This window comes from Bactrocera dorsalis, unplaced genomic scaffold (genome assembly GCF_023373825.1).
Source record: "Bactrocera dorsalis isolate Fly_Bdor unplaced genomic scaffold, ASM2337382v1 BdCtg113, whole genome shotgun sequence".
Taxonomy (NCBI): Eukaryota; Metazoa; Arthropoda; class Insecta; order Diptera; family Tephritidae; genus Bactrocera; species Bactrocera dorsalis.
In genome coordinates this window covers 31,132-58,479 of record NW_026038164.1, presented here as the reverse complement: position 1 = coordinate 58,479, position 27,348 = coordinate 31,132, and the positions used below count along the sequence as shown (strand labels likewise).

General features: G+C 37.5%; 4 protein-coding genes across 8 annotated transcripts; 2 read left to right on the top strand and 2 right to left on the bottom strand.

The window, feature by feature from the left end:
• The first annotated feature begins 490 nt into the window (after nucleotides 1-490).
• Nucleotides 491-4,875, top strand: LOC115066709 (pupal cuticle protein Edg-78E-like). The gene is made up of 2 exons (XM_049461773.1): nucleotides 491-562; nucleotides 4,420-4,875. Exons 1-2 carry the CDS (start codon nucleotides 491-493, stop codon nucleotides 4,858-4,860), a joined length of 513 nt encoding a protein of 170 aa, XP_049317730.1. The 3' UTR covers nucleotides 4,861-4,875.
• On the bottom strand, nucleotides 3,515-13,394 carry LOC105233413 (uncharacterized). The gene is made up of 5 exons (XM_011215495.4): nucleotides 11,100-13,394; nucleotides 10,929-11,025; nucleotides 7,713-10,008; nucleotides 7,534-7,646; nucleotides 3,515-4,780 (listed from the first exon to the last, which is right to left on the bottom strand). The coding sequence occupies exon 1, from the start codon at nucleotides 13,068-13,070 to the stop codon at nucleotides 11,109-11,111; it is 1,962 nt and encodes a 653-aa protein (XP_011213797.2). The 5' UTR covers nucleotides 13,071-13,394; the 3' UTR covers nucleotides 3,515-4,780; nucleotides 7,534-7,646; nucleotides 7,713-10,008; nucleotides 10,929-11,025; nucleotides 11,100-11,108.
• Nucleotides 13,395-14,450: 1,056 nt separating this feature from the next.
• LOC105233416 (uncharacterized) lies at nucleotides 14,451-21,305 on the bottom strand. 5 transcript variants are annotated; one of them, XM_011215499.4, is made up of 5 exons: nucleotides 21,156-21,305; nucleotides 18,833-19,545; nucleotides 17,273-18,681; nucleotides 15,872-17,171; nucleotides 14,451-14,705 (listed from the first exon to the last, which is right to left on the bottom strand). In XM_011215499.4, the coding sequence occupies exons 2-4, from the start codon at nucleotides 19,434-19,436 to the stop codon at nucleotides 15,930-15,932; spliced, it is 3,255 nt and encodes a 1,084-aa protein (XP_011213801.2). In that variant the 5' UTR covers nucleotides 19,437-19,545; nucleotides 21,156-21,305; the 3' UTR covers nucleotides 14,451-14,705; nucleotides 15,872-15,929. The 5 variants fall into 5 exon arrangements, with proteins under 5 accessions (XP_011213801.2, XP_011213802.2, XP_019848442.2 ...); XM_011215500.4 differs by lacking the exon at nucleotides 21,156-21,305 and adding an exon at nucleotides 20,662-21,134; XM_019992883.3 differs by lacking the exon at nucleotides 21,156-21,305 and adding an exon at nucleotides 20,375-20,611.
• A 1,236-nt stretch (nucleotides 21,306-22,541) lies between these two features.
• On the top strand, nucleotides 22,542-27,260 carry LOC105233415 (intraflagellar transport protein 122 homolog). Its single transcript, XM_049461774.1, has 16 exons — nucleotides 22,542-22,764; nucleotides 22,859-23,086; nucleotides 23,159-23,369; nucleotides 23,428-24,195; nucleotides 24,255-24,311; nucleotides 24,370-24,534; nucleotides 24,592-24,836; nucleotides 24,895-25,377; nucleotides 25,432-25,706; nucleotides 25,775-25,922; nucleotides 25,985-26,185; nucleotides 26,297-26,417; nucleotides 26,480-26,636; nucleotides 26,699-26,811; nucleotides 26,881-27,045; nucleotides 27,108-27,260. The coding sequence occupies exons 1-16, from the start codon at nucleotides 22,700-22,702 to the stop codon at nucleotides 27,204-27,206; spliced, it is 3,501 nt and encodes a 1,166-aa protein (XP_049317731.1). The 5' UTR covers nucleotides 22,542-22,699; the 3' UTR covers nucleotides 27,207-27,260.
• The last annotated feature ends 88 nt before the right edge of the window (nucleotides 27,261-27,348 follow it).

Below are 27,348 nucleotides of genomic sequence, written 5' to 3'. Positions count from 1 at the left end.
ACCACTGGCTCTTTTACCAAGGGACAACATTACTAAAAGTGTAAACTTCGTTAGGAAGTGCAAGCAGTAAGGCGGAATGGAATGATTCCGCTCTCGAGCTACTACTAAGGGATAGTACAATTAATAGGTACACCGACGGCTCGAAAACGCCGAAGGAAATTAGTGCAGGAGTCGCAGGATCACCCATCAAACTCTCCACGCCTGTGAGAAGTTTTCCGAGCATATTCCAAGCAGAGGTCTTTGTTATAAATCGGTGCGTAGAGATAAACCTAATTGCAATGAACGTTTTGCCATACTCAGCGACAGTCAAGCGGCACTTAAAGCGATCTCTGCGTACCAGATCAAATCGTTATTACTACAGGAGTGTGTAAAACGGCTGAAGAGTCTATCAGATCGACACCAATCGCACCTTATCTGGGTGCACTGTCACAAAGGTATAGCCGAGAATGAATTGGCTGATGAGCTCGCCCGCTCCACAGCATCAACCAACATGGTAGGACCCGATCTTTTCATTGTGGTCGGTCCGCTTGCTATGAAGAAGCTACTGCGCAAGGATGAAACAGTGGGCAGAGAGGAGTATTGACAACAACTCCTAGGCATGCGCCATGCCAAGTTGCAAATGAGTGGTTACAACCTTAAAAGATTTAAATATATATGTAATCAACATCCCAAGGGACAAACTCAGGCTCAAATCTAACCTAATCTAATGAAAATAAATAGAATGAGACATCATTCACTAATATGATTAATGCACATGTCTCATAATCTAAGCCAAATTATTTTTACTGAAACAAGTAAGGTATCATTAAAGCAATAAATGACTACTCCTTTTCCAAAAGTGGCGGAAATCATATACATAACCGGACCGGACACTCACAGTCGCAGTGCTTTTGTCCGACTAAGGGGGCTGTCCAGTTATGGTGGCGTGCAAACACGTGAGTTAACTTCGCTTGCACCGAGACAAACGGACAACATTAAAATTTCAGATCTATATCTCTAAAACTAGAGGATTAGCTCGCAGACAAACAGACAGACGGACGGATGGACGGACATGGCGAAATCGATTCAGTTGCTCAAGTTGATCATATATTACAAGGTTTGTACAAAAAGTATCGCTGTATACGATTTTGGATTGTTTTGTTACATTATGTTGATACTCATATCCCTTATTTTTACTGCCAGTGTAGACCATTTTGAGTGTTTAGTTAAATTTGCTTGGTCGCGCTTTGGTTCGTAATCAAGTTTTGCTTATACCTCGTATATACAGTACACATATTTATATATATGTACATATGTATATTCTCAGCTCAAAGTAAAAAGTAATTTCTTCAAACGTAAATATGTATGCTTTAAGATTTTTTTTACTATTAAACTACATATTCACTACAGAGCAAAATGAAGTAAAATGCTGCTTGCTCCTTCCTTTTTATTTTAAAACGATACTCTGTGGCAATATGTTGCGAGAGTATAATAAATTCTACTTCCAATTAAGTTGTTTGTTTTGATATTTAAATTCCGGTTTTCATTAAATCTATAAAATCTTATAAAGTACAAACTTTTTAATTTCGTCATGTTTTTTTTGTTGGTGACTTTTTACTATCATTGTCAACAAATAGTTGAACTTAGTTTCATATTTTAGCCCAATTATTCTGAGAGCTGAGTTCAACAAAATAGAGTTCAGTGTTAAAACTTAAAGTGTAAAGTAAATATAGTAAGAATTCCACTAAGCTACCTCCCGCTACTTCATAAAATCAGTCCCTAATTCACTAAAGGAGATTGTTCTCTAAATGAGAAACCGATTTATTTTCATATCTCAGAAACTTGTTGAGGAATTTCGACTAAAAATTATTAAATTGCATTCTCATGTTAACCTCCTCCTAGTAATATTTTAGAAGCAAAACGCATTTTATACATTTTATATATGAATTTGTACCTCCTCCTTCTAATGGAAATTTAGGATTGAATCTCTCTCCAAGCCCTTTCCATAGAAACTAGACACTTTGCCTATACAAATACATACATATGTGCGGGGTCTGTCAACAGGACTTTGGACATGCTTGATCGTGCGAATTCCGATCCCACATTCATGGAGAGCATTATAACTGCCGACCGGACAAGGGTTTATGAGTTTGACTTGCAAATAAGTCAGCAATCATGGGAATAAAACCAGTTTTCAGGCGATTGAAGAGATAAATAAATAATTTAATTAATCTGGTGGGGATTATTTTGAAGGCGACAAAGCAAATATTAATGGATAATTAAATACTTTGCGCTTTATTTACAATTTCCGGGTACTTTTTTTCACAATTTATGTCTTCTCTGTGATGTTTCATTATTTGAGGTACTCAATCTAAAATTTTGCTTGTTCATTATAAGCGGGTTTGGTTAAAACGAATATTGATTATTTCGGAATATTACTGTAATTTCACAAAGAACATTAAAATTAATCTAATTAAGGCTCTTTACGGTCGCCACGAACCCAAACAGGCAGAATGACTCCCATTATGATCAGTTGAAAATCACTTCAACCACACCACGCTACTTGAGGACATTGAACAATCCACGCTCGATCCAGGGTTGAAAATGTGGCCTATGAAGTACCTGAGTAGTCGACAATTTTAACAGTGGTATTCTCACTGCGTTACTGTTTAATTTCCACATTTCGAAGCTCCTTCAACCTCCTGAGGGAATTTCTATCACCTCAACCTTCCTCGCTTCTACCCCACTAAATCCACACCGACCATATTCACTAACTGGTCGAAGGAGTACAGCCATTTGAACATTGCAGTTGATGACGTTAATATTGCGACTATTAAAAATGCTAAAATTTTAGATGTAACATTCGACAGCCTTTCTCTTACACTCCTCATAATACCGCCATAACTGCCGATGTAAACGGCGGCCACAAATGGGAGGCAAAACATAGGAAAAAGACAAAGAATCGTTGTTGGCAACATACAAAGTGATCGACCGCGCAGTCCTTAACCACGCTGCACCAATATATGTAGTCACCTGGATGCAGAAACTCCGACATGGCAGAACAGTGCAATCCGAACTATAACATCAAGAGATCTTTCATTGACTATGTCGACGACATCGGATAGTACGCCGACAGACACTTCAGTCACGCATTAACCGGCATTCACAGTGGAGCCATTAACTCCTTCAACGACCTTCTTCTCAGTAAATGCCGGAATTGGATTCAAACCACCACCCATTGCAGATGACGAGCTCGAGTTGCCGCTAGAATCTAGAGTGACCCTTGCATAACTTCATTCTGAATACTGTCATAGGTTAAACTTCTACTTATTTAGAATCTACCCCAACATACAAAATATTTGTCCAGCATGCAACGAGTCCTCGCATGACTCGAGACACCTCTGTGCATAGTCTGACCCAGTCGAAACAGCGCGTATCCGGGGCCCACACCCAAGCGGGGATTAAATAACAATTACAACTACAACCTATAAAACTACCATTTCATCAGTCTATATAAAATTACAACACTTAGGACTTTAGTTAGTGGCTACCATATCGGCGCACAAATGAAGATTTTATTTATTTGATACTGATATAAATATTCTCGCTCCATAGGGCTCCTTCTATAGCATCACGTGCTTCCAAATGCACAGTATGCAGAAATTGGTGAATTAAGTATATTTTCTGATGATGTTTATGATTTATGCAGCGATCAGTTGACAACTCCGTCGTTCAGTTCAATTAATATGGTTGAAATTAAGCATTACATAATATTTATTTAATTCCGCATAAGACATACATTCAACAAACGTGCCAAACAAGATTCATAACGACCAAAGCGCACTCCACATAGCGGTTGTTGCATGCATTACTATTGCTCGGTGCTTGGTGTGTGAAATACGCAGGCGTCACGTCGCATCAAACACTCGAGTTGACATAAACAACTTGCAAGAGGAATTGATATGACGTTTTTGTGACACTAAACTAATTAACGACGACATTTTTTCTCTTCTTTTAAGAATTGTTTGCCGAATTAATTTGCATATCAGCGACGCATCTATAAAAGCTTCCATCGCGCCAGAAATCCGCTTCACTTCGTTACGAATCCGCCAGCGGTAGATTCATTGTGTTGTTCTAAACATTCGGCGTGTACGCGTATGTGTGTGGAAAAACAAAAAACGTGCTGCTAACTGAACTTCCAGACGGTGCTTCCAGAATATATTCATTCCCTGTCAGCTGTGTCATTGGACGCTATTACGAATCAAATAATGGGAATGTTGTTTAAAATACGGGTGACACGTAAAATTCGATACAGCATAGATGGACTACAATTCCAAACAACGGTTTGTTCTTAATGCACCGCTTAATTTAACTGCCTTAAGTATAGTTCTTTATGGATAATAAATAGTTGCTCTGTTCTCTTCTCTCTTCCATTTGCAGTTTAAACGTCTCCTCTTGTGTGCGGTCTTCTGTGATATCTTTGCACAACACTTGCAATCTGTGCATGCGGGCGTAAAACCACTTGATCGTGATGCACACACCATTTACTACAAAAACCAGGCGCCGAGTGAAAGCGGTGATTTTCATTACGAATTCCAAACATCCAACGGCATCACAACAAAAGCAGCAGGAAATGAGTTCGGCCATAGTGGTGTGGTGCAGTACATTTCGGCAGAAGGCATACCCATCACGATGACATATGTAGCCGATGCCGATGGTTATCATCCGACAGGCGAACACATACCAAAATTACCGGAAAAAGTTTGGGCGACACAGATGCGTAGTAAAAGCCAACAACGAACTGTGGACGAGAAGACATATGCAAAAACTAGTGTTAGAAAAATACAAACAACAAGTAAAAAAATAAGTGTGGTTAAATAATGATGTGCAAAATGGGGTTTCTCAAAAATTATTTCAAATTTAAAACTTAGAACGGGGGACTCAATCTGAACATTGAAAAAAATATTTTTCAGCTCTTTAAAAATAGTGTTATGTTAGTTATATAACTTCTACCGCCGTAAATGTAATCGTCTACATATTGTGCTCAATCTAACCTAAAAATTTCCAAATGTGAGAAATGACCAAAATATAATGAATTGTGTTCAATACTTGTCAATAAGCTTTAGAAATAACATTTAAATAATTAAAGAAATATATAAGAAATATATTATATTGAAATTGTTTTCATAAACTTCAACTCGTTATATTGTATAAAAACGCAAAAGACTCGACTTATACTAACAATAGAAGCATACTTAACATTTAATACTAATATTAATTTGTATAAGAGAAACTAAAATGTATTTCGTACATAATCAAAGCATGTATGTATTTGTATAAGTAAATAAATATTCAGATATTGTGAATAGTCTATGATATTGCGTTTTCTTCTCATACTTTTTCCTTTTCTTGTCGGTTTCACCATCATTTTTGTTTCAAAAGTGTTACAATGCACTCCGCAGCCCATATTTTGATTCTCTTCTCATCAAGTTCAAGTTACAAAACCAAGATTATTATTTATTTATTTATCATGAATGTACATATACGTTAAAAAACAAAATTTGTTTGGCCCGTTTTGAATCAAATTTTTATTTTTAAACAAATTTACCCTCTATTATTTCCGCCAACTCAAAACACGACAAACAATTACCACCGAAGGCTTCTTCCAACATTCTGAGCGTTTCGGCACCAGAAATTTTATTCGGAACTAATAATTTAAATTAAAAAATCGTGCTATTTTTTGCCCACAGTAGTATATCGAATGCACATATAAGGCATTTAAAAATGTTTTTCGAAAATTTGAGGTTCATCCGGCAAATAGTTACGAGCTAGGAGTGAATTTGTACAATTTCGATATTTAGTCAATTTGAAACGGTTTTTATTTTTTGGGTAGCCGCCATTTTGTTAAAAAGCAAAACTATGACTAGTCCTTAGGTGAATAATACAGTTTTCTGTTTTTGGATTTGAATTATATTTTTAAGCACAAAAATGCAAAATGTTTAAAAATTAATCGACGATTTTCATTTATTTTTTTTTTATTTATTTATTAAATAAAATTCCTTTAAAAAATCAAATTTTTACTAACTTGCAAGTGGATAAAACTTCAAATAAAATAGCCACTCTTGAACTAACCTCATTATTTGCCTTAATAAGGCATAACGCTATAAGTTATAGCGTTTTTTTTCTCAGAATGTTATGTAATCATGCATTTTTTTGATAAATTATAAAAAGTCGTCCAGATTAAATATTTAAAAGTATTGACACACATACATTTGCACCCATATTTATTTGACAAATTAGCATAGATGATAAAAGCACGAAAAATTGCAATAAAGTACATATCTACAATCATATACAAGCATATCAAATTCAGATGTTGATATATGCGGCAAGTCAAAGTAAGATATATTACCAATTAGCAGTCAAATTAGCATATAAGAACAAATGAAAACTTGTATGTAGCATTTAGATCTGTATTCGTACCATGTACATATGTGCATAAGAATACAAATGTACATAATACTATAAGTGACGATTATGCAACGCACAAAAAATTGCAAGTTTAAGATAAATGGGGAAATTTTGTATGCAAAGGGGACACCCACTTTTATACAGATTTCCCTAAAAAGTACAATTTTGTGGTCAACAGCTGGACCTTACTAATTTATGTAGATATACTTGTACATATGCACATATATATGTATGTCAATTTATAAATTTATGAGCATTCTTAAGTACGAATATTTAGTGGTTATCTTAAAGTTTAGAGCAACAAAATGGTTGTTAATTTTTTTCGTTTCAAATTGAATATGTCCAGCTGGAAGTTTAACCAGAACTAAGAGCTGGTAGGGCAAGTTATGTGCGATTTAATTCCGTTAGCGTAATTAAAAGCAAGCCAAAACACATCCGAATGATTTATATTATTTTAACTTATAGGTTATTTAGTACAACCGTGACATAAACATATATCTAAAAAAAACGTATTGCTGTGAGCGACAAACAGTAGAAACACTACTAAAAAAATTCAATATTTTTACAAAAAAAAAAAAAACAATTTTGAACAATATCTTGTTCACTTTACGCTCAAACACTCGATACTTAAATTAAAAACTGGAATTATTTGGTAAGCTGTGATGATAACGCGGGAATTTTGTTTTTGTGGTTGGGTTAATAATCAATTGATTTTGCGTTTTCCAAAAAATAATAGAATCGAGGAGGTAAAAAATATATGGTTAGCAAAAAAAAATGGAACAAAGTTTGACAAAAATGAGAAAAAAAATTAACTTTGGAGAAGAGTTAAGATTTTGATCAACCAGTTTATATGATAACTATATGTTATAGTGGTCCGATCTGTATCATTTCTTTAGAGATTATGTTAATGCTTTGGAAAATAATCCAAACAGCTGCTATCCAAACAAAAAATAAAAATAAAAGCAAATTAAAACCAAAAAGAACAATTTTAGAGGCCTGGTTAAATTCACTAAAAGGTATTAAGCAGATAAACTAACAGCTAAGGTGTTTATGAAGAGCAAGTTTGCCATTTTTAATGCTCACCTCATTTCTTGGTTATATTTTCACTCCTGAAGCTTCTATTCACTTAGGATTTTGGAGATGTTGCAAGTGGAAAGGCAAAGAAATCACTTTATTCAAGGAGGAAGATTTTTGAACTAAAAAGGGAGAATAGATCTTTAGCATCACATTTGTAACAATTTGCGATGGTGTGCTCCACTTACCGTTTTTTTATTCTATTTTATACTGCATTTGATGGACCAGGTGGTTTCACCTGATTTTGTTTGTGGCAACTGGGGTTCGTTATCCATAAAGTAGGTTTTTTGCTATACCTTAAGTAGCGATGGAAATGTACGTTGACTTTTTCAAATCGATAATAAAGCTTCCATTCGTGCCGCTTCATTGTATTGAAGGAATCCTTATCTACACGTATCGTCACCACATTCTTTCCATCCTCTGAACGTTCATTCACTAATTTCCACACTTCGGTATTTAAATCTTCATTTTGCGCAGCAATCAAGGCCAATGTGCGTTGGAAATCTTGCTCAATGCTCTTCGGTAAAGCCGCTGTCATCACATAAGCGTCTGGAATAACACGTTCTTGGCTTGTCGTCAGCTCGGGACCCTCCCAATCAGATAACTTGGTGACGATATCTTTTAGCCAATTAACGGTTTCCTCATTTACGCAATCACAGAGTAATGCACCTGGTCGCAAATGGGCATTGGAGAATTGCAGTTTTCCACTGGCTCCTTTAGCTATTTCCGCAGCAATGGCCTCTTCCAGTGCTATTACCGAATCTAAGTCCAGCATTTGATCTGGGAAATCTTTGGGATGTACCGCAATACGGTAATCCTCGTTGATCTCAACACTTTTCGCTATCCTTCTTCGTACTCGCTGTCGGTGTCTGGGCTCGTCTTCGACTTCTCTCGGTTGGAACTCTTTTCCCCATTGAGGTTCATATTCCACCGGTTCTATGCGGTGTTCCCAAGCTTTTTTGATTGCCACTTTCGGTTCTAATCCTTCCTTTATATATCGCATATACCATCGCACCCCTGATTCGCACAACCCCTTCAAAATAGGATCGCTTGCTTTTGCTTTGCTTTCCTTAGTGTCACCACTTTTGGCTTTGTCATCCGAAGTGGTTTTTTTCTTGTCAGGTTCAGCCTTACTTTCTGTGGCACTACGCTTTTGTGTTGCACTTGTTGACGAAGGTTTCTTCGTACTCGTACCGCTACTAGATGGTTTAGTAGACAGTGGTCTTCGAGTTGATGCACTGGCATGCGTTCTAATTCCTGGTCGACGTCTTATTCTTGTGGCTGTTCGTCTGATGCTGCCTCTTTGTCTGGCCCCACCACCTCCACTTCTTGCTCTATAGCCATTTGATGAGTTGCCACCTCTCATCAATTGACCTATTAACTGAGTTAATGCTTGTTGATTTGAATTGTAATTTGTATAATTGTTAGTTGACTTCATCTTGTTCGTACGACCACCTGCTCGACGAGGCGAGCTCAGCAGTCTAAGTAATATAGTGGGGAATTCAAACGGTACACCACGACAGCGCCCCATGCCGCGGTAAGGCCATAGTTACTCCCTGAGGCGGCCCGGTATCAGGAAGGCGCCGTTCAAATACAGCCGGTCTGGTAAACCCCCTGGCTGCAAACCATCCAATGGGCACGGTGTCGCTTTACACCCTGGATTAGGGGGTATTGGCAGAACTTGGTCATCGTTCAAAAAGCAGCCCGAGTCAGGGGAATAGAGTGCACACACCAAGTTTTGGTACTCAAATGTGTACACTGCCATCCGCTAATAAGGTCTGATTAATGATTCGACTAAGCCCCCGCACCACGACAAGGTGCCTGCCATCGCGGGGGAAAACTCCTACGCTACTACATACTAATAACAAATGTTAACGCTCACTTCAATCCTAATGCTGATATGATATTTTAATAAACTTTCAAGCAATATCATCATGCTTAAAGTTATAAATAATTATTTCTGAACTTTATAACTCAGCTAACAACAACACTATTCTAAACAATGTTAGTTTATCTTTTACATTTATTTTATTGCTAGCAATGTTTCCCTGATCTCTTTTTTATGTACAGATTTGTTTATTTTTTTTTTTTTCTGAAAATAACAAAGACTATTTTAAGAGGGGCTCATTCAAATCGCCATCTAGTAGAATTTTATTGATGCTGACGGTAATACAACTTTTAATAATGTATCAAGGGCTGGCCAAGCAGCTTTACATAAATAAATCTTACAATTTTATATGTATTTGAGGATTGAAATAAATTAGAAAATATTTACTTGATATATCATTTCCAAAACAATTGACGTTACACACGGACAACAGGACTCAGTCATCGCCGTATGCTATTATTTTAATGTACAGCACGATTTTCCTGTATGAGTATCCGTTATGAATTCGATTGATAAAGGAAGTTCTTACTATTTATTGAAGAAGTTAGCTTATAGTATTCTTTGTATATCGCCAACGGCCACTTTCAGGCATCCAACTGAAAGATGTATAATAAAAAATAAAATAAAATGAGTTAAGTTTCGGCAATATATGAATTACGCACTTTATATTGCAATGTAATAAGAAATAAAAAATAATAATTATTATGTACAAAACTAAAAGTACTACAAAAGTTCAGAATAATATTTTTTCAATATGTGATAATCCACGATAACTGTCCTTCCCAAGAATTTATATATTATGTGCACAAAATGGAAAAATTATGAAAATATATTTCGCTGGGAATCGTAGTAATTGATATATTGTGGTTTTGGAATTTGTTTACTGGCAAGTGTTGTTGTGGAGACAGAAAATTTTCCACAAATTCCCCACAAATACAAAAGATTTCATTCAACAATTTGATTCTGATCGACCAGTTTGTAAGGCAGCCATGTACTATATATGAACAATTTGTGCGGTAATTATAGAGTTGCCTAGGACAATATGAAATATCTCTTCAAATGAAAAATTTTCCATACATAAACTTGGTTCTGGTCGATCGATTTCGGGAACTGAGTAACTTTATGAGAAGAAGAACGTGTGCATAATTTCAGATCTATATCTCAAAAACTAAGTGCGCGTTTATAGAGGCATTGACATGGCTAAAATTTACTAAGCTCGTTTCCTTTTGGGAGTTACAACATTCGTGATAAACTTAATATACCCTGTTCCGGCATAACTAACGTAAAGTACGCTTAGGGTTCTAAACACGTTATTCAGTTCGAATAATAATCAGTTGGCTACCTTTTTTATTGGATTTTAGTTAGCACATAACTGATTCTAAAAATACGCCTAACTCCCCTAAATGATTTGTCAAGTTACTTGCCTTTTATAGCCTAACACCATTTTTTACTTAACATACACATTTTAACTTTCTAAAGGGTTATTATTATACTCAAAAGAAAATATAAAACTTACCCATTATCAAATCTGTCGCACATGGTCAATTGTTTCGAAAGGATGTTATGTCTTGAACTGAGAAGTGTGTTTAATATAAGATGCAGATACCGCATACCTAAATAGTATACAAAAGAATAGAGTTTTAGCTAAAACTAGAACTATAAGTACTGTAATTTTAAAAATCCTTACATTTTAAATTCATTTGCTGATTATTGGAGCGGGTGGCGGAGAAGGTTGTTTTTCGTTAGTCGTTTCCGCTGTTGTTTCTTTATCGCCTCCACCAACTGACTTTTCTTCTTTAACCTTAGCTTTCTCGGCACCCCCTACTTCATTCGAGCGTATACTTATAGCAAAACGTACATAGCGGGCAAAATTTACTTCTACTAAACCGAATTTGTAAAATATTCTCCACCTCTTTTCTTTAATTGCAGCGTGTGATTCCTTATCAACACGGATGGTAAGAATTGATCTATCACCATCTTCACGCTCTTGTACCCATTCCCATGAATCGGTTGTCAAATCGGTATTTTGTGACTGAATTAAAGACAACGTCTGATCATAATCTTGGCCAGCACTTCTTGGCAACGAGAGGGTCATTATGTACGCGTCTGGAATGTCTGCTTCATAACAAATTGCCAATTCAGTACTTTCCCAATTCAATTTGGGTATAGTGTCTATCAGCCAATCTGCGGATTTCTGATTTGCGCAATCAACAACCATCACGCCCGGTTTCCGAAGTAACCTTTCAAATTGCAATTTTGATTCGGTGCTACTATTGGCAACCTCATCGACGATCCGTTCTTCGAGGGCTGATAGATCATCGGTTTCCAATATAACTTCGGGAAAACCCTTTGCGAAAATCGCAAGTCGTATATACGTATCCAGGGGTGGGGGGAATGGTCTTCTGACCCTTCTTGCCGGTGCCGCCCCTTCAGCTCCTGCCGTAAATGGCTTATTGTTATTTTCAAAAGCCTTCTTTTTGGCATCGTTTGGTTTCATGCCTTTTGATAAGAAATGTTGGTACCAACGACCACCAGTTGATGTCAGCACCCGTCTAGGACTGACAGCGGTTGTTTTATTTGCTTCAGCGGATGGTTTTTTTGCTTGAGTGGTTGTTTGATTTGCTTGAGTGGATTTTCGTTTATCATTATTTGCATTAGTACTTAATTTTGCAGGCGGAGCGGAATTTGGTGGCGCTTTACGTTTTAGTGCCTGTACAGGTTTTGAAGCATTACCTGAAGTTGAGGCACCACCGCTGCGATTACCTTTCGATGAAAGTGACGTTCTCGAACCACCTAAGTTTCGTCTGTCATGCGTTGAACTCGATGAGCGGCTTGAATGGCGCACTGATTGCGACGGCACATTGCGGCTACTACGATTAGCAGCTCCACTAACCCATGTGCCACGTGAGCGGCCAGATGGAGGTGGCGGACAATTATCAAACCCATCCCCAACAAAATTATTATTTTGTGGAAAGCTACTACCTCCACCACCGCCGCCGCCAAAACCACCATTGTTCATCCCCCTACTTGATGGCATCCCACCGAAACCACCTTGATTACCTCCTGACATACCCATATAATTGCTGCCCTGCTGCATGCCACCAAAGTTGTTCATACCACCGCCTTGTGGCATGCCACCGTAGCCATCGTTCATGCCACTTCCTTGTGGCATACCACCAAAGCCACCACCATCACCCCCACCACGTTGCATTAATGACATCATACTGCCACTACTACCACCTCCACTCCCAATATCTCCGTAGCCACCGCCACCACCTCCACGTCCGTAACCACCACTACCACTACCTCCACTTTGATTCCAATCATTCGGTGCATTTACGCCCCAAGAGCCTAAACCACCACCAACACTTCCATCACCATTCGGTCCCATAGATGGACCACCATAATTATTTATGGGTCCGCCACCACCGCTACTACCTCCTAGTCTCCCTCTACTGTAGCCAGGTGGTGAGTTGTTTCTACCCCTCACCAACTGACCCAATAGATCGGCCAAAGCCCTTTCGTTTGATTTATAATTGTTATTTGAGTAAGTATTTGAATTCATCTTGTTCGTACGACCACCTGCTCGACGAGGCGAGCTCAGCAGTCTAAGTAATATAGTGGGGAATTCAAACGGTACACCACGACAGCGCCCCATGCCGCGGTAAGGCCACAGTTACTCCCTGAGGCGGCCCGGTATCAGGAAGGCGCCGTTCAAATACAGCCGGTCTGGTAAACCCCCTGGCTGCAAACCATCCAATAGGCACGGTGTCGCTTTACACCCTGGATTAGGGGGTATTGGCAGAACTTGGTCATCGTTCAAAAAGCAGCCCGAGTCAGGGGAATGGAGTGCAAACACCAAGTACTGGTACTCAAATGTGTACACTGCCATCCGCTAATAAGGTCTGATTAATGATTCGACTAAGCCCCCGCACCGCGACAAGGTGCCTGCCTTCGCGGGGGAAAATTTTTTAATCTTCAAGGATGCCAACTTTCCAGCAAAAACAATAAACAGATATTTGTTTTGATTGTTTGGAACCTCAAAGAAGCTTGTACAAAATATTCCAAAACGGGACCTTGTACAAAATTTGCCAAAAACAGATCAAATAAATATGCGTCGGAATACCAAATCTATTACAAATATATATGTATTTGACTTTGAACGAATATAATAAATTCCTACGCAGAGTAACGAAGTAGCCTGTTTTATTGTCGACTTCATAGATGCTATTTTATGAATTATTTAAACTTTATTGATATTTGGTCATTTTTATATTAGTCGAAGAATCAAAACGTTTAAATACTTGGTTGCTTGAATTTTCTAATTCCAAAAGTTCTATGTGTTGGCATCCGCGGTTCAACCTCTTGTGATAGGAAGTAAAAACCAGCAAATCATATTACACTTTTTAACTATTAAGTTTATTTAATTCTCAAGAATTTTATATGCAATTTAAATTAATTTTACTTTTTAATCCTTACATTGTCTTAGCTTAATAATTTATAATTTTTTTATTTTAAAATTTATTTTTACTATTTATAACGTTTTCATATTAATTATTTTTTATGTTTTACCTTATAAACAAATTAAATATGACTCATATTTATCTCTACTTCGCGGCTGGAATTTTATGCTTTATTTGCCATCAAATAATCGGCGAACTTTTAAAATACCATCATGAAAAAGTAAAATTTTAACCAGACTCAATTTAGTAAAGTTTTGAACGTGGTAAAATTAAACGTAAAGGGGGTGCGTGGATATAAACTATAAAACATGCTAATATGTCTGTCAACAGTAGACTGTGCACTCGTGATGAGACCCAAAGACAAAGTTTTCCTCTATTATAATGAATTATGGTTGGTAATACATTAATCCGTTCCAGTTAATTCATACTTATTTATATTATTCTGAGTTTAATTGCATGTCATTTTCAAAATGAGTACACATTCCTCCACAAAATATTTGATTTCATTTATATATATTTGTCGATACTCATCCCGTAATTACCTTATAAGAATCAAGATTTAAAATTTCTATGTGTCTGTTTTAATATTATTTTGTTATTTTCACATTATTTTACAACTTAATCATAACTACAGTTAATTAATAGTTATCTATGTGCTAACTTCAAAACTGTTTTCTTTTAAAATATAAAAATCTATTTATTTTCAGTTTTTAACTTGCCATATTCGCCAAATTCCATCTTTTGAGTTGTTCACCAGCTCTTGAAATGCGGCACTTTTAGTTCCGTCAAACTCACCATAGCATGCAGGTGTGTGTTGTTTGGGTTAAAATCTGCAAATCAATATTGGGCTTTTAACTTGCATTCTTGATATTGCTACTTATATATGTACGCATATATTTTTAATGATTAGGCTAGCGCACTTTTATATGAACACATTACATATAGAAAATACCTACTCATCATGGCAAAAACACAACACTTAAAAACAACGAGTAAGGAGGGGCTAAGTAAGTTTGTGTTAAGTTTATTCCGCTATCATCATTGGTTCCTAATGTATATATTATACAGACAAGGCATCAGATGGAATACAAAATAGCATTATATTGGAAGGCGTGGTTGTGAATCGATTTCACCCATATTTCGTACATGTCATCAGGGTGTTAAGAAAATATTATATACCGAATTTCATTGAAATCGGTGGAGTAGTTCCTGAGATATGGTTTTTGGTCCATAAGTGGCCGACGCCACGCCCATTTTCAATTAAAAAAAAAAGCCTGGGTGCAGCTTCCTTCTGCCATTTCTTCCAGAAAATTTAGTGTTTCTGACGTTTTTTGTTAGTCGGTTAACGCACTTTTAGTGATTTTCAACATAACCTTTGTATGGGAGGTGGGCGTGGTTATTATCCGATTTCTTCCATTTTTGCACTGTATATGGAAATGCTCGAAGGAAACGACTCTGTAGAGTTTGGTTGACATAGCTATAGTAGTTTCCGAGATATGTACAAAAAACTTAATAGGGGGCGGGGCCACCCCCACTCTTCCAAAAAAATTACGTCCACATATATCCCCTCCCTAATGCGATCCTTTGTGTCAAATTTCAACTTTAATATCTTTATTTATGGCTTAGTTATGACACTTTATAGGTTTTCGGTTTCCGCCAATTTGTGGGCGTGACAGTGGCCGATTTTGCCCATCTTCGAACTTAACCTTCTTATGGAGCCAAGAAATACGTGTACCAAGTTTCATCATGATATCTTAATTTTTACTCAAGTTACAGCTTGCACGGACGGACGGACAGACAGACATCACTTTGGTATACATAACCCTATATCTGACTCTTTTAGTTTTAGGACTTACAAACAACCGTTATGTGAACAAAACTATAATACTCTCCTTAGCAACTTTGTTGCGAGAGTAGAAAAAGTGTAAATTCATTGCACTCATACACACTTACACTCCTTAAAATATTAGATTTTATATAGCGAACATTTACTCACCCTAGAAATTCCAATCGTCTGCAATAATTGTACAATTAATGCTTCCCTAAAGCCATTCCTATTCCGCGGGTTTACTCTCCGCCGACTGCTGCATCAGATCCTCTAAGGGGAAAAATTCGCCACCCCCACTACTACTGGCTCCTGCACCGCCGCCACCGGCTGCCTCTACATTTTCTTCACTGTCAGCTGCATTGCCACTACCTGAGGCATCAACGCCACTTGTAGTTGCAGATGTTCCAGATATTGCTGCCGCTGTGTTATCAGCCGCCACCTGTGGCGTTCCCTCCTGTTGAGTTGCGGCCATCGCCGCATCTTTTTCAAGCACAACATGCTGTTGATCCTCCTCACCGCCACCAGACTCCAACATTTGCTGTTGCACTCTCACAATTGGTTGACCATCGGCAGTGTATGATACTGATACAGGTATGCGGGTACCATCTTCACCAATTACATGCGCACCTTCACCCAATTCACCGTCATGACCTTGCTGTATTACCAATTGACCATCGGCATTTAATAGTGAGGCATCAATTAATTGTGTTTCATTATTTTCACCCTGCACCAAAACCATTTGGCCATTACCATCGGTCATCATTTGTAATGTTTCACCATCGATACCATCGCCGGATTGCAAAAGACCGGCACTTTGTAGAAGTTGTTGTATTTGTTCGGGATCCTGTACTAATATTTGATTACCATCAGCATCGGTTATGATGTGATTATCCAATTGCAGCAGCTGTCCATTTTCATTAAGTATGAATTTTATTTGCCCGCCTTCTACTTGTGCTTGCATAGACTCATCTAATTCCATTGCAACTTGTTGCTGATTATGATCTGCTTCTCCATCTCCAGCGGCAGTGCCATGTTCGGAGTGGACCTCTCCATTAGCATCTGCAGCCCCCACAGCGCTTGCGTTTGGCTCCTCAGAAGCAGGTGTGCCTGTCTCGCCATCTTTAGCTGTTTGTTCAGTTTCTTTTGATTTTTCTAGATCAGCTCGAGCATTTTCATCTGCTGTTTCAACACCTTTCTTTGTCACCAATGCTGGCATGTCATCCTGCGTCACTTGCGGTTGTACATGCTCTTGCGTATCATTATCATCATCTAAACTTGGCATACTAACAGGACCAGAAATCTTTCGTTCCACCCCAAGACTACCACCACTCTCCGGTTCTTCTTTGTTGCCACTTCCTTCTGCTTTGTCAGCATTCGTGGAAGTCATACCATCGTCAGGTTGGTCTAAAACGGGCATATCTATGCTAACTGAAACTGGCGCACTGCTTGTGGGTATAGATTTAGTACTCTAGAAAATGGAAATTTAGTATTGTATGTGAGTGAGACTTATAGCACAATAAGATTTCAGTAAATATTTATATATTTTGCAAACACTTTAAGAATAATTACCTCACTTCCCTCTTGTGCAGCTCCACTATCTGGCTGAGGAATAGTAATATTAAATGTGATACCACCAGAGCCTTGCTGTGATGTAATAACCAAATTGTCATTACTGCTTTGGCCACCTGTAGACGCAGTATTTGTTCCAGTCACAGTATTGCCCGTTGTAACGGATACTGAATCGCCACCGTTATCATTTTTTTCGGAATGCATTTTTTCAAAAATGCTCTCAATGTCAGCTTCTACACCGCTACCAACACCTTGATGAGACGACATATCACCGCCCTCACCATTGTCACCTTTGTTGTCGTCATTGAGCAATGCTGCAGCGCTCGGGTGGAGCATATTATTACCACTCGAGGTAGCTGATGCAGACGTAGTAATAGTGGTACCACTCGTGCTAGCACTACTAATACCTTCCTTGTCTTGACTATGCGCCTCCATGTGTTGATTATAATAGTTTTCTTGTATAAATGTCAGTGAACAAATGTGACAGGAGAAGAAGCGTATGTTGTTGGCTGCTGATACATCGTTATTGCCACTACTTACAACAGTGTTTACTGTATTGTCACTCAATGCCTCGTCGATAGTTTCTTGCAACAATTTTTGTGTTGTTAATATATTTTGAGACGTGGGTTGTTGTTGTTTAGTTGTTGCTATCTGTTTCACCACGGGCGCCGACTGTGTAACTATTTGTTGGTGTTGCACCACTCCTGTATTAGTAGTCTGCTGTTGCTGAGGCTGCTGATGTACTTCGAAATGCTTAACCAGCAATTCACGTTTGGGGAAGGACATTGAGCAGGTGCCACATTTGAAGTAATTCGGCTGATGTTGTCGAGCGTGTTGAGTGGCTGCATCTCGTGTCTCAAATCGTTGAGCGCATAACCGACATTTGAATGGTTTTGGTTTTGCGCCAGACAAATGCTTTCTAAAGTGTTCATCAAAGAGCGCCTTATCTGTGGACTTGAATTGACAATGATTACATGTGTATAATGGCGTTGTAGCGCCAGAGTTTTCGCCTGACGCCAGCTGTGTTGCAGGAATTGTCGTAGTACTTGTTACTACTACATTTGTGCTGTGATTTGCTTCCATGTGCTTTCGCAAGGCCGGCTCATTTACAAAGTTTATATGACATACAGCGCATGTATTATCCATAGTGGTATTGTGTTCCCGCACCATGTGCTGTTTCATAGTACCAAAGTTCGGGAAAATTTTCTTACAATTTTTACACTGGAAATTTTGCGATTTACATGTCTCATAATGGGTATTAAACAACCGCATGTCAGATGTCTTATAATCGCATGAAAGACATTTATAAATTCTAGTTGTCTTGCGTTGAAATGTTTGCGTGCCTCCGACTGAAGTGTTTTGAGCTGAACCTTGTGTCGATATTTTCATTTGCTGAACTGCGCTAACCACTATTAATCAATTTCGAAAAATAGAATAATAACAATGTTTTCGATGAAGTAGATTATTTCTTAAATATATACAAATATTATATGTGAGTAATTTTATAGATTATATACAATATGGTTTTAACTTAGTTTATTAAATAAAAATATTATTTACCTGGTGGCGACTGTTTTCCCACATTTGATTCTCCTGTCGCTGTGTGCAATACTTTACGCACCCGACCCAAATCATTGGTGGTATCTTCGACTGTACGTGTAACTCCACCACTATTTAATTTTTGCATTTTAATTGGTGGGGATGTTCCACCCCCACCACTGTCATCATTCAACCCATACTTCTTATGAAGTAGATTCATTAAGTTGGTTCGAACACGCTCCACATCGTTCTCCAACCTATCCAAATAGTTAAGCAGGTTCGTACACCGCGCGCAAACCACATCATCTACGCTTACTATAACCATAAAAGCATCACCCACAAGTTGCCCAATTTTATTTGGGAATTTTGTCGCTGTATGTGATGTCTGCGTTTCAGTAAGCACATTCTGTTGTTGACTGGCACTAAGTGCATCATCGCAGACGTAGCAACGGTTTGTGCTATTTACATGGCTCTGTTGCAGATTATGTGTATTACTAGACGTCACAATACCAGAACCTACTTTTTGTTTTAATATGCGAGGCTGGTTGAGACCGGTAACTGTCACCGCACCGCTTGAATGCAAATTATGAATTTTGCGAACCGCGTTATTCATCTGATTATTCATTTTTTGATGAAGGACACAAAAAATAATAGCTACCACGACGCGTTAAAACGACGCCAAAGCAGGATTTCACAATTTATACAAAATTATGGTTTTACTGTCACCGAATTGCCTAAAAAGACATTATAATTATTTTAGAATGAATATCACCCAAAATGTAATTACATTGTTTGTAATTTTTCTATACAAATATAGTGCCACTTCAAAGAAACTATTTCTAGAGAAAAAACAAAATATTATTTTTTCTTAAGCATTACCCATTCACTAGACGACTTTCGTTGGATTACCCCTAAATTAATTTTAGTGTTTTCTTCGTTAAAATTTAACGAACAAGTGACACATGCTTTGAGATAAAACCCGAATTGTGCTTCAGGCCATCATATAATTTAAAGAGTGAGATAAATATATTATTTTTTGAGAAAGAAATATATCGTGGTTAGGCATCCGGCGACTATTTTTTTATCAATTATTTTATCAACTGCATATATGTATACTTTAAAAAATACTTAAATGCATTCTCTTTTCAATAGGAAGTATAATTAAGCCACGATTTTATAATACCAAACCAAAATTCAAAGTTCTTCGTTAATTAGAACTACTTATTTCTGTCTACTTTAATTTCACTGTTGCTTTGAATTAATAACCGAAGTCTGCATCTAAGATCACACTGTTATGACATTCTTTGAAAGTTGATTAAAGTCCGGGTATAGTTGACTTCCTATATATTGAAAATTTTTGGACAAACTTCAAAACGCGCCACACGACCACAAAACAAATACAATTACTAGACACTAGCGAAGATAATGAAATCATTTTATAAGTTCTGCTCCTACATCCAGACACCCTTGATTTAATCTGGCGGGCGAGTTTATTTAAAATTTAAATAAGACCCAAATTTGTATGCGCATAAGTTCATTTACAATATAAATTGCAAGTTTTACATTTTATTGCTGATGAAAATTACGTTTCACAACTTTCTTACACAAATTATTTCTTGTCACAATAATGACACTGTGCCGCAAACGCAATCAATTTCACACTGTCCACTACTGTACGACATTTCAGCAAGCCACAAAATGAAAATCAACTTAACGAACGAGAAATCGAAGCACGAGTAGATGTAGCTAAATTTGCCGCCTCTGTCTATTCACTTTAAGCCCTCAAAATTTCTTTTCTATTTAAATCCTCTATCCCCAATTAACTTCAAATACAATATAATATCAATTACCTATGCATACAACTGTATGTTTCTAATATTTAACTGCTACTGCTTCATGAACACACCACTGGAGCCACAAAAAAGCAACACTGTACAAAAATTGCCGTTGCAAACAGAAAAATATTCCAAACGCCTAGAAGTTCCGTACGACAATGTTCAATTTAACGAATTGTCTTCGCGTTCGTTCGATTTTCTTATACCACCGAATCGAATTTTACCCAGTAAATACATGTGCACGAAAGAAACAAATATATAATCCACAAATAACTCAACGAAAATTAAAATTCGTCAAGCATAAAACTAAAATGGCCGACTTGTTTTCGTTAAATTTATTGTAAAATGCCAAGCGTGATTTCAGGCATTATTTATGCCGCCTATTACGTTCCTATATTCTCCCATTAGCTAAATCCATCTTTTTCACCTAAATTTGATTTTATTTTCAAGAAATATTCCTTTTCATATGTTAATGTATGCACTCAGTAATTTAAAATTAGGATAGTCACCCTCGAGAACTCAAACGAAGCAACGCGGCGTTGCGCTGCAACAGAATAAAAGCGACGCAAAAATAAACGTATCGTATGCCTTGTCCCACGCACAGAACACGTTCTTCGCTGTACCGCTGCTTTCTCAATACTAAACGGCAGAGCCGCAAAATCGTAGTAGCAGAGTGCTGGCATTGACGTTGGCAGAACATCGAGGGATGCCAAGAAAACTCAAACTTCTGTTCACGTTTCCAAACATACATACATACATATATGCATGTGTTTACATATGTATGGATGAAAGTACACGCATGCTGTACTTTTTTAGAAGGAAAAAAGGCGGGTAGCAGCGCATTTACTTTTTGAACCGACTGACATACAAAGAGACATAAATTGAGATTTCCATTTAATAATGTGCTAGACTTATGAAAAAGCGAAAACTCTATTTTATAAACGAAAATATACATTATGCAATTAAAGTCGCTTAATATACAGGCATTGAAAGCCGTTTTGGTTCAAGCGGCATAGTATATACATATAATATATGTACATGTGTATATGTATGTACACGTATAGTTATAAAATTTGCCGGCTGGGAGCTTCTTTCCGCCAATTTCTTTTTACAACCATGCACATCATACATACTACCTACATACATAGCTATTGCTATTATTTCCACGTATGTGTAACTCAGTATATATACATACATGTGTATACATAAATGTCTACCAAGATCTGCGTTTAGTATTTAGTGATGTCAATTTTAGTCAACGGGTATTCGTTACCTGTAAAGATGTGCATATATGTAATTACATCTGTATACCTACATATGTCGTATTGTTCTCTATATAGAATCGAGAGATTTTGTGTTCAATGTACCGGGAAAAGAAAATCCATAATAGGTCGGAGAAGCACAGTAGCTGCATCCATTTTTATACCCTGAATGTCTTCAGGAAATTTGACATGTAATATTTTCCCGAGCAACGGTGCTATGTCTGAATAAATTGATACATATCAGACTCTTATAGCATATAGCTGGCGTACCAACTGACGGGATCAAATTCAAGTTTTTGTATGGAACTTTTTTATTTGTGAAAGGTATTATAGCTTCGGTTGCACCTAGTGATTTTTCTTGTTTCGATATAAAAGTGAAATTAATTACTGTGTTGTGCATTTTGAGCTTATAGGCATTAGAAAGAAATTGTCCTTATACTTATCGTGTTGTGTCGACGTTATCAACTTGTAGGTATTCCTTTTGATTTCTTCAAAAAATCATTTTTAACAAACTAACGAATAACCACATACGAGTATGTATGTACATATCTACGTGCAACTCGCAACACTAAGTTATTAATCTGTATATATTCACGAAATTACATACATATATACTTATGTATATAAATACAGGTACCAGCACCTTGGTTGCTAAGCAACTTAGTAACTAAATTTTGTAAACAAAAATAAAATTCTCTCCTAACTGGAAAAAACATAAAATCGTTCTTAATACAAAAAGAAACTTGTTTGAAGCCATTTCTCATGTACCGAAGTTGGAAAAAGCTAAAATAATGCGTGGTGTGCTGAAATGGGTGCAAAAGATTGAATTTCCCCACATAAAAGATGACCAAGTCAGGTTAGTAGAGAACTACAAACATATAAATATAAACAAATGTCAGCAAAGTTAACAAAATATTAAATAATTTCTTCGATTGGGACTTTTTAAATAGCGTACACTCTCTTTGTTATCATCCGGAAGGCAAGCAACTAGTGGTTGCAGCCGGTGAACGAGTGCTTATTTATGACACCGATGGAACCTTATTGAATACGCTTAAAGCGCACAAGGATGTGGTTAATTGTGTTGCTTACGCTCGCGATGGTAAAAAGTTTGCTAGTGGTGCAGTAGACAAAACAGTAATTGTGTGGACACCGCAACTGGAGGGTTTGCTAAAATATTCGTAAGCTCTTATACATCTGTTCTGGCCAACCTCCGCGTTTGGCTAATGTAAATAATGCTATTTATCTTATAGGCATAATGATTCTGTACAATGCATGGCTTTTAATCCGGTCTCACACCAATTGGCGTCTTGCTCTCACAGTGACTTCGCTTTTTGGTCTGCGGATCAGAAAGCGGTCCAAAAGTATAAGATCTCAACTCGCGTCAATTCCTGTTCGTGGACGAATGATGGACAGTATTTGATACTTGGATTAGCTAACGGCAGTATTTCCATACGAAGCAAAGTATAGACATAATTTATTAATATCATATATATAATAAATATTTCTTATTCATTTTCAGCTCGGTGAGGAAAAAGGCCGCTTTGATCGTCCAGGTGGTTCTAGTAGCAATGTCTTCAGTTTACAATGTTGTCCTATGACCAGTACTGATGTCATTGGTGTAGCTGATTGGGGTCAAACACTGTCATTTCATACACTCAGCGGTCAAATGATTGGAAAGGAACGTGCACTTGGTTTCGACCCGCTTTGCTTAACATATTTTCCTAATGGAGAATATTGCATAGTGAGTGGCTGTTCGGATTCACTGCATTTATTTACTAAGGAAGGTGTCCGGTTGGGCATACTCGGCGAAGGCTTTAAGTCTTGGATTTGGTCTGTTGCTATACACCCGAATGGACAGTCCTACACAATTGGATGTCAAAATGGCACAGTCGCATGCTTTAATATCGTTTCTAGCACAGTACACGCTTTATACCGCGAGCGTTATGCATTTCGTGAAAACATGTGTGATGTTATTATACAGCATCTGATATCAGGACAAAAAGTGCGCATCAAGTGCCGTGATTTAGTACAGAAAATAGCTATCTACAGGAATCGCTTAGCGGTGCAATTGCCCGAGCGGGTAGTTTTATACGAATTGAGCTCCGGCGAGGAACAACCGATGCATTACAAAGTTAAAGAAAAAATACAGAAGAAATTCGATTGCAGTCTATTAGTGGTGTGTGCACGTCACATAGTCCTATGTCAAGAAAAGCGTCTCCAATGCTTAGACTTCAACGGCATACTGCAACGGGATTGGATAATGGATTCTTTCATTCGCTATATAAAGGTGATGGATTTTTTAAATTATTTTCTTAAAAATACATATTTATGAATTTATTTGTAAAGGTATCTGGCGGACCAGCAGGTCGAGAAGGACTACTTGTCGGTCTCAAGAGTGGGCAGGTTAGTTTCATTATACCTATTATTACACTAAACCCAAACCCCTACCCAAAACTCGTAGGTATTTCGTATATTTTTGGACAACTCGCTGCCACTTATGATCACAAGCGTTGTGTCAGCCGTGCGTTGCTTAGATATAAATGCGAATCGAACTAAAATTGCCGTTGTGGATGACACCGGTCGTTTAGTCGTTCGGGATATCGTGACCGATACTCTACTCTACCAGGTTTCTACAAGTTTTAATCATATTAATATACATAGATAATTTGGAGTTAATTTTAAGGACACTGGTGTGAACTCAGTAACTTGGAATACACACCTAGATTCGATGCTTTGCTACACGCACACTATTGGTGGCCTGAGCATTCGAGTTGGCAGCCTACCACCACGAGGACCACAGAATATGTTAGGTGTAGTTGTGGGTCTTTGTGGCGCTACAGCTTTCTGTTTACGTGGCAACGTTATGCATAACATACCACTAGCTCTGGGCGCAACAATGTGGCAATTCGTGGAAGCGGGTCTTTTTGAGTAATATCAGTTATGGACTAACTTAAATTTGTCATTTTAATTAAAAATGTGTTTTCAGTGAGGCCTATCAGGTTGCCTGTCTAGGTGTGACCACAGCCGATTGGGAGGGTCTTGCGCAATCAGCATTAGAAGCGTTGCATCTGAATATAGCCCGCGACGCATATGTAAAAGTGCGTAATCTTCCTTGGTTACAGTTTATTGATGAGTTATGCGAAAAGCAGAAACGCGGCGAAGTACCAAAAGAGGTGCTGCAGGGTGAAAGCAGTGCATATGCGGGAAAATATAAGGAAGCTGCACGTCTTTTTCAAAAATGTAATCAGCCTATGCGTGCCCTGGAAATGTATACAGATTTGCGTATGTTCGATTTGGCTCAAGAATTCATTAAGGACGGCTCCGATGAAGCCAAACGTGAGTTGGTGAAAAAACGTGCCGAGTGGGCGTACTCTGTGAAGGAACCGCGCGCTGCTGCCGAACTCTTATTATCAGCCGGAGAACATCAACGGGCTATTGATATTGTTGCAGAGCAGGGTTGGGCAGATATGTGGGTAGGCTCATTGAGAACGAATTGACATCGCTGATCCAATTGTATTTACAGTTTATACGATATCGGTCGCCGTCTAAGTTTGAGCGAGAGAACTCCTTTGGAATCGGTTGCATTCAATTTAAAGCAGTTAAAAGCATTACCGTTGGCTGCGGAAATTTTTAAGAAGTTGGGCGATGAGGCACAAGTTATACAATTGCATGTTGAAGCACGTGACTGGACTGAGGCTTTCAGGCTGGCTGAGAATATACCTGAAATGTTGCCAACTGTTAACTACCAACATGCTCAGTGGCTTGCGGAATCAGATAAATTTATTGAAGCTCATGAAGGTTCACATTATACCTTTTTATTAACTATTTAGTAGTTTTCAAAATAATTTTTGCATAACATTACGTAGCTTACTTGAAGGCGGGTCGTTTGAAGGATGCTAATCGTTTGCTAAAGCAGCTAAGCACATCGGCTATCGAGGAGGAACGTTTTCTAGATGCCAGCTACTTTTATTGGTTGCTATCCAAGCAATATCTAGACATCTATTATAAGAAAGAGTAAATATGACAGCTTTTCGGACATGCCATTTTGTTAATGAAATATTATATTGTTTTATCAGCGAACAAACGCCTACCGACCACCACTTTAAGGAGTATCAGAGTCATTTGCGCATTGCTAAAGTTTACTATGCATACAGCATTATATTTAATTATATGAAGGAACCGTTTACAACATATTCGCCAGTTAGTTTATTCAATGTGAGTCGTTTTATATTGAACGAGGTGGAGTATAAAGGCACACCGAAGGGAGTTAGCTTATTGTAAGTGATATTATTTTACCTCAAAATTATCAGATTTGTTATTGATTGATTGAACTTACATATATTCTTGGTTAATCATGTTGCTATTCTTCAAATATTATCTTCCACCAGCGCTGTACTATTTACGTTGGCAAAACAGGCCAAATTACTGCAGGCTAACAAATTGTGTTTAGTTGTAAACAAGCGTTTGCAATCGCTTAAACCACCGGCCGGCGTACAAGAGCAGATCGATGTATGTTTTTATTTATTTAACGCAGTTAATAATCAATTTGTCTTCAAATACTTTACTTGCAGATAAACTATCTGAATAGTAAGGCCTGCAAAAGCGGTTTCAATGATCCGGAGGAACTGCTGCCACTCTGTTATAAATGCTCAAATTACAGTCAACACTTAAACGGCAATAACTGTCCGACCTGCAAGCAGGATTACATTTTTTCTTTTATTTCTTTTGGTAAGTCCATATTGTATTTAATACAATCCATTACAAATGTCATCTATTCACTGTTGTTTTAGAAATTTTACCATTAGTGCAATTTCATCCAGAGGTTGATATAAATGATGCCGAGGCTGAACGGCTGCTACTTGCTCCACCAAAACCTGCTGAGGAAGGTGATCCTTTTAGCGAAGTAAGAACGTATATATTTACAGTATTTTTAAATGTACTACAACTTATATAAACATTTTGTAAAAAAAAGGATGTTGCTAGCGCTTTACCGTTAAGTCTGGATCGCAATGCATTGCGCGGGATCGACCCAAGTCACATTTTAATAGTTAAACGTCGTGAAAAAAATCTGAAAAATATATACTATCGTAATATATTACCAGACCTCCAAGTAACATTTTGTCCGGAATGTTTATTGGTTAGTATCATAAACTCTATTGACATTTTACTCTATGTTTGTAATGGATTATTTCTTTTCAGGTATTTTATTCGGAGGACTTTGAGTTACAGGTATTACAAAAAGGCTATTGTCCTTTCTGTCGTACAACATCAGAGAAATTATTTGATGAATATTTGTAAAGTGCCTTCAGAAACCAATGTTTAATAAATATAAATAATTTCTAAAGATAATAATTACGTGCTGTTTTTCAGTATTTATTACTAATATAAAATATTATGCTATAAATGCTGGTACAGTATTATTGTTACACACTTGACCATA

Bases quoted from the DNA above. Each gene is read 5' to 3' on its own strand.
- LOC115066709 (XM_049461773.1), top strand. From the start codon at position 491: ATGGTAGGACCCGATCTTTTCATTGTGGTCGGTCCGCTTGCTATGAAG. The intron at 563-4,419 runs GTGGGCAGAGAG...TTCCATTTGCAG, and splicing joins TACTGCGCAAGGATGAAACA to TTTAAACGTCTCCTCTTGTG.
- LOC105233413 (XM_011215495.4), bottom strand. From the start codon at position 13,070: ATGGGGCGCTGTCGTGGTGTACCGTTTGAATTCCCCACTATATTACTT.
- LOC105233416 (XM_011215499.4), bottom strand. From the start codon at position 19,436: ATGAATAATCAGATGAATAACGCGGTTCGCAAAATTCATAATTTGCAT. The intron at 18,682-18,832 runs GTAAATAATATT...ATTGATTAATAG, and splicing joins GGGAAAACAGTCGCCACCAG to TGGTTAGCGCAGTTCAGCAA. The intron at 17,172-17,272 runs GTAATTATTCTT...TCCATTTTCTAG, and splicing joins CTGCACAAGAGGGAAGTGAG to AGTACTAAATCTATACCCAC.
- LOC105233415 (XM_049461774.1), top strand. From the start codon at position 22,700: ATGCGTGGTGTGCTGAAATGGGTGCAAAAGATTGAATTTCCCCACATA. The intron at 24,312-24,369 runs GTTAGTTTCATT...CAAAACTCGTAG, and splicing joins TCGGTCTCAAGAGTGGGCAG to GTATTTCGTATATTTTTGGA. The intron at 27,046-27,107 runs GTTAGTATCATA...ATTTCTTTTCAG, and splicing joins TTTGTCCGGAATGTTTATTG to GTATTTTATTCGGAGGACTT.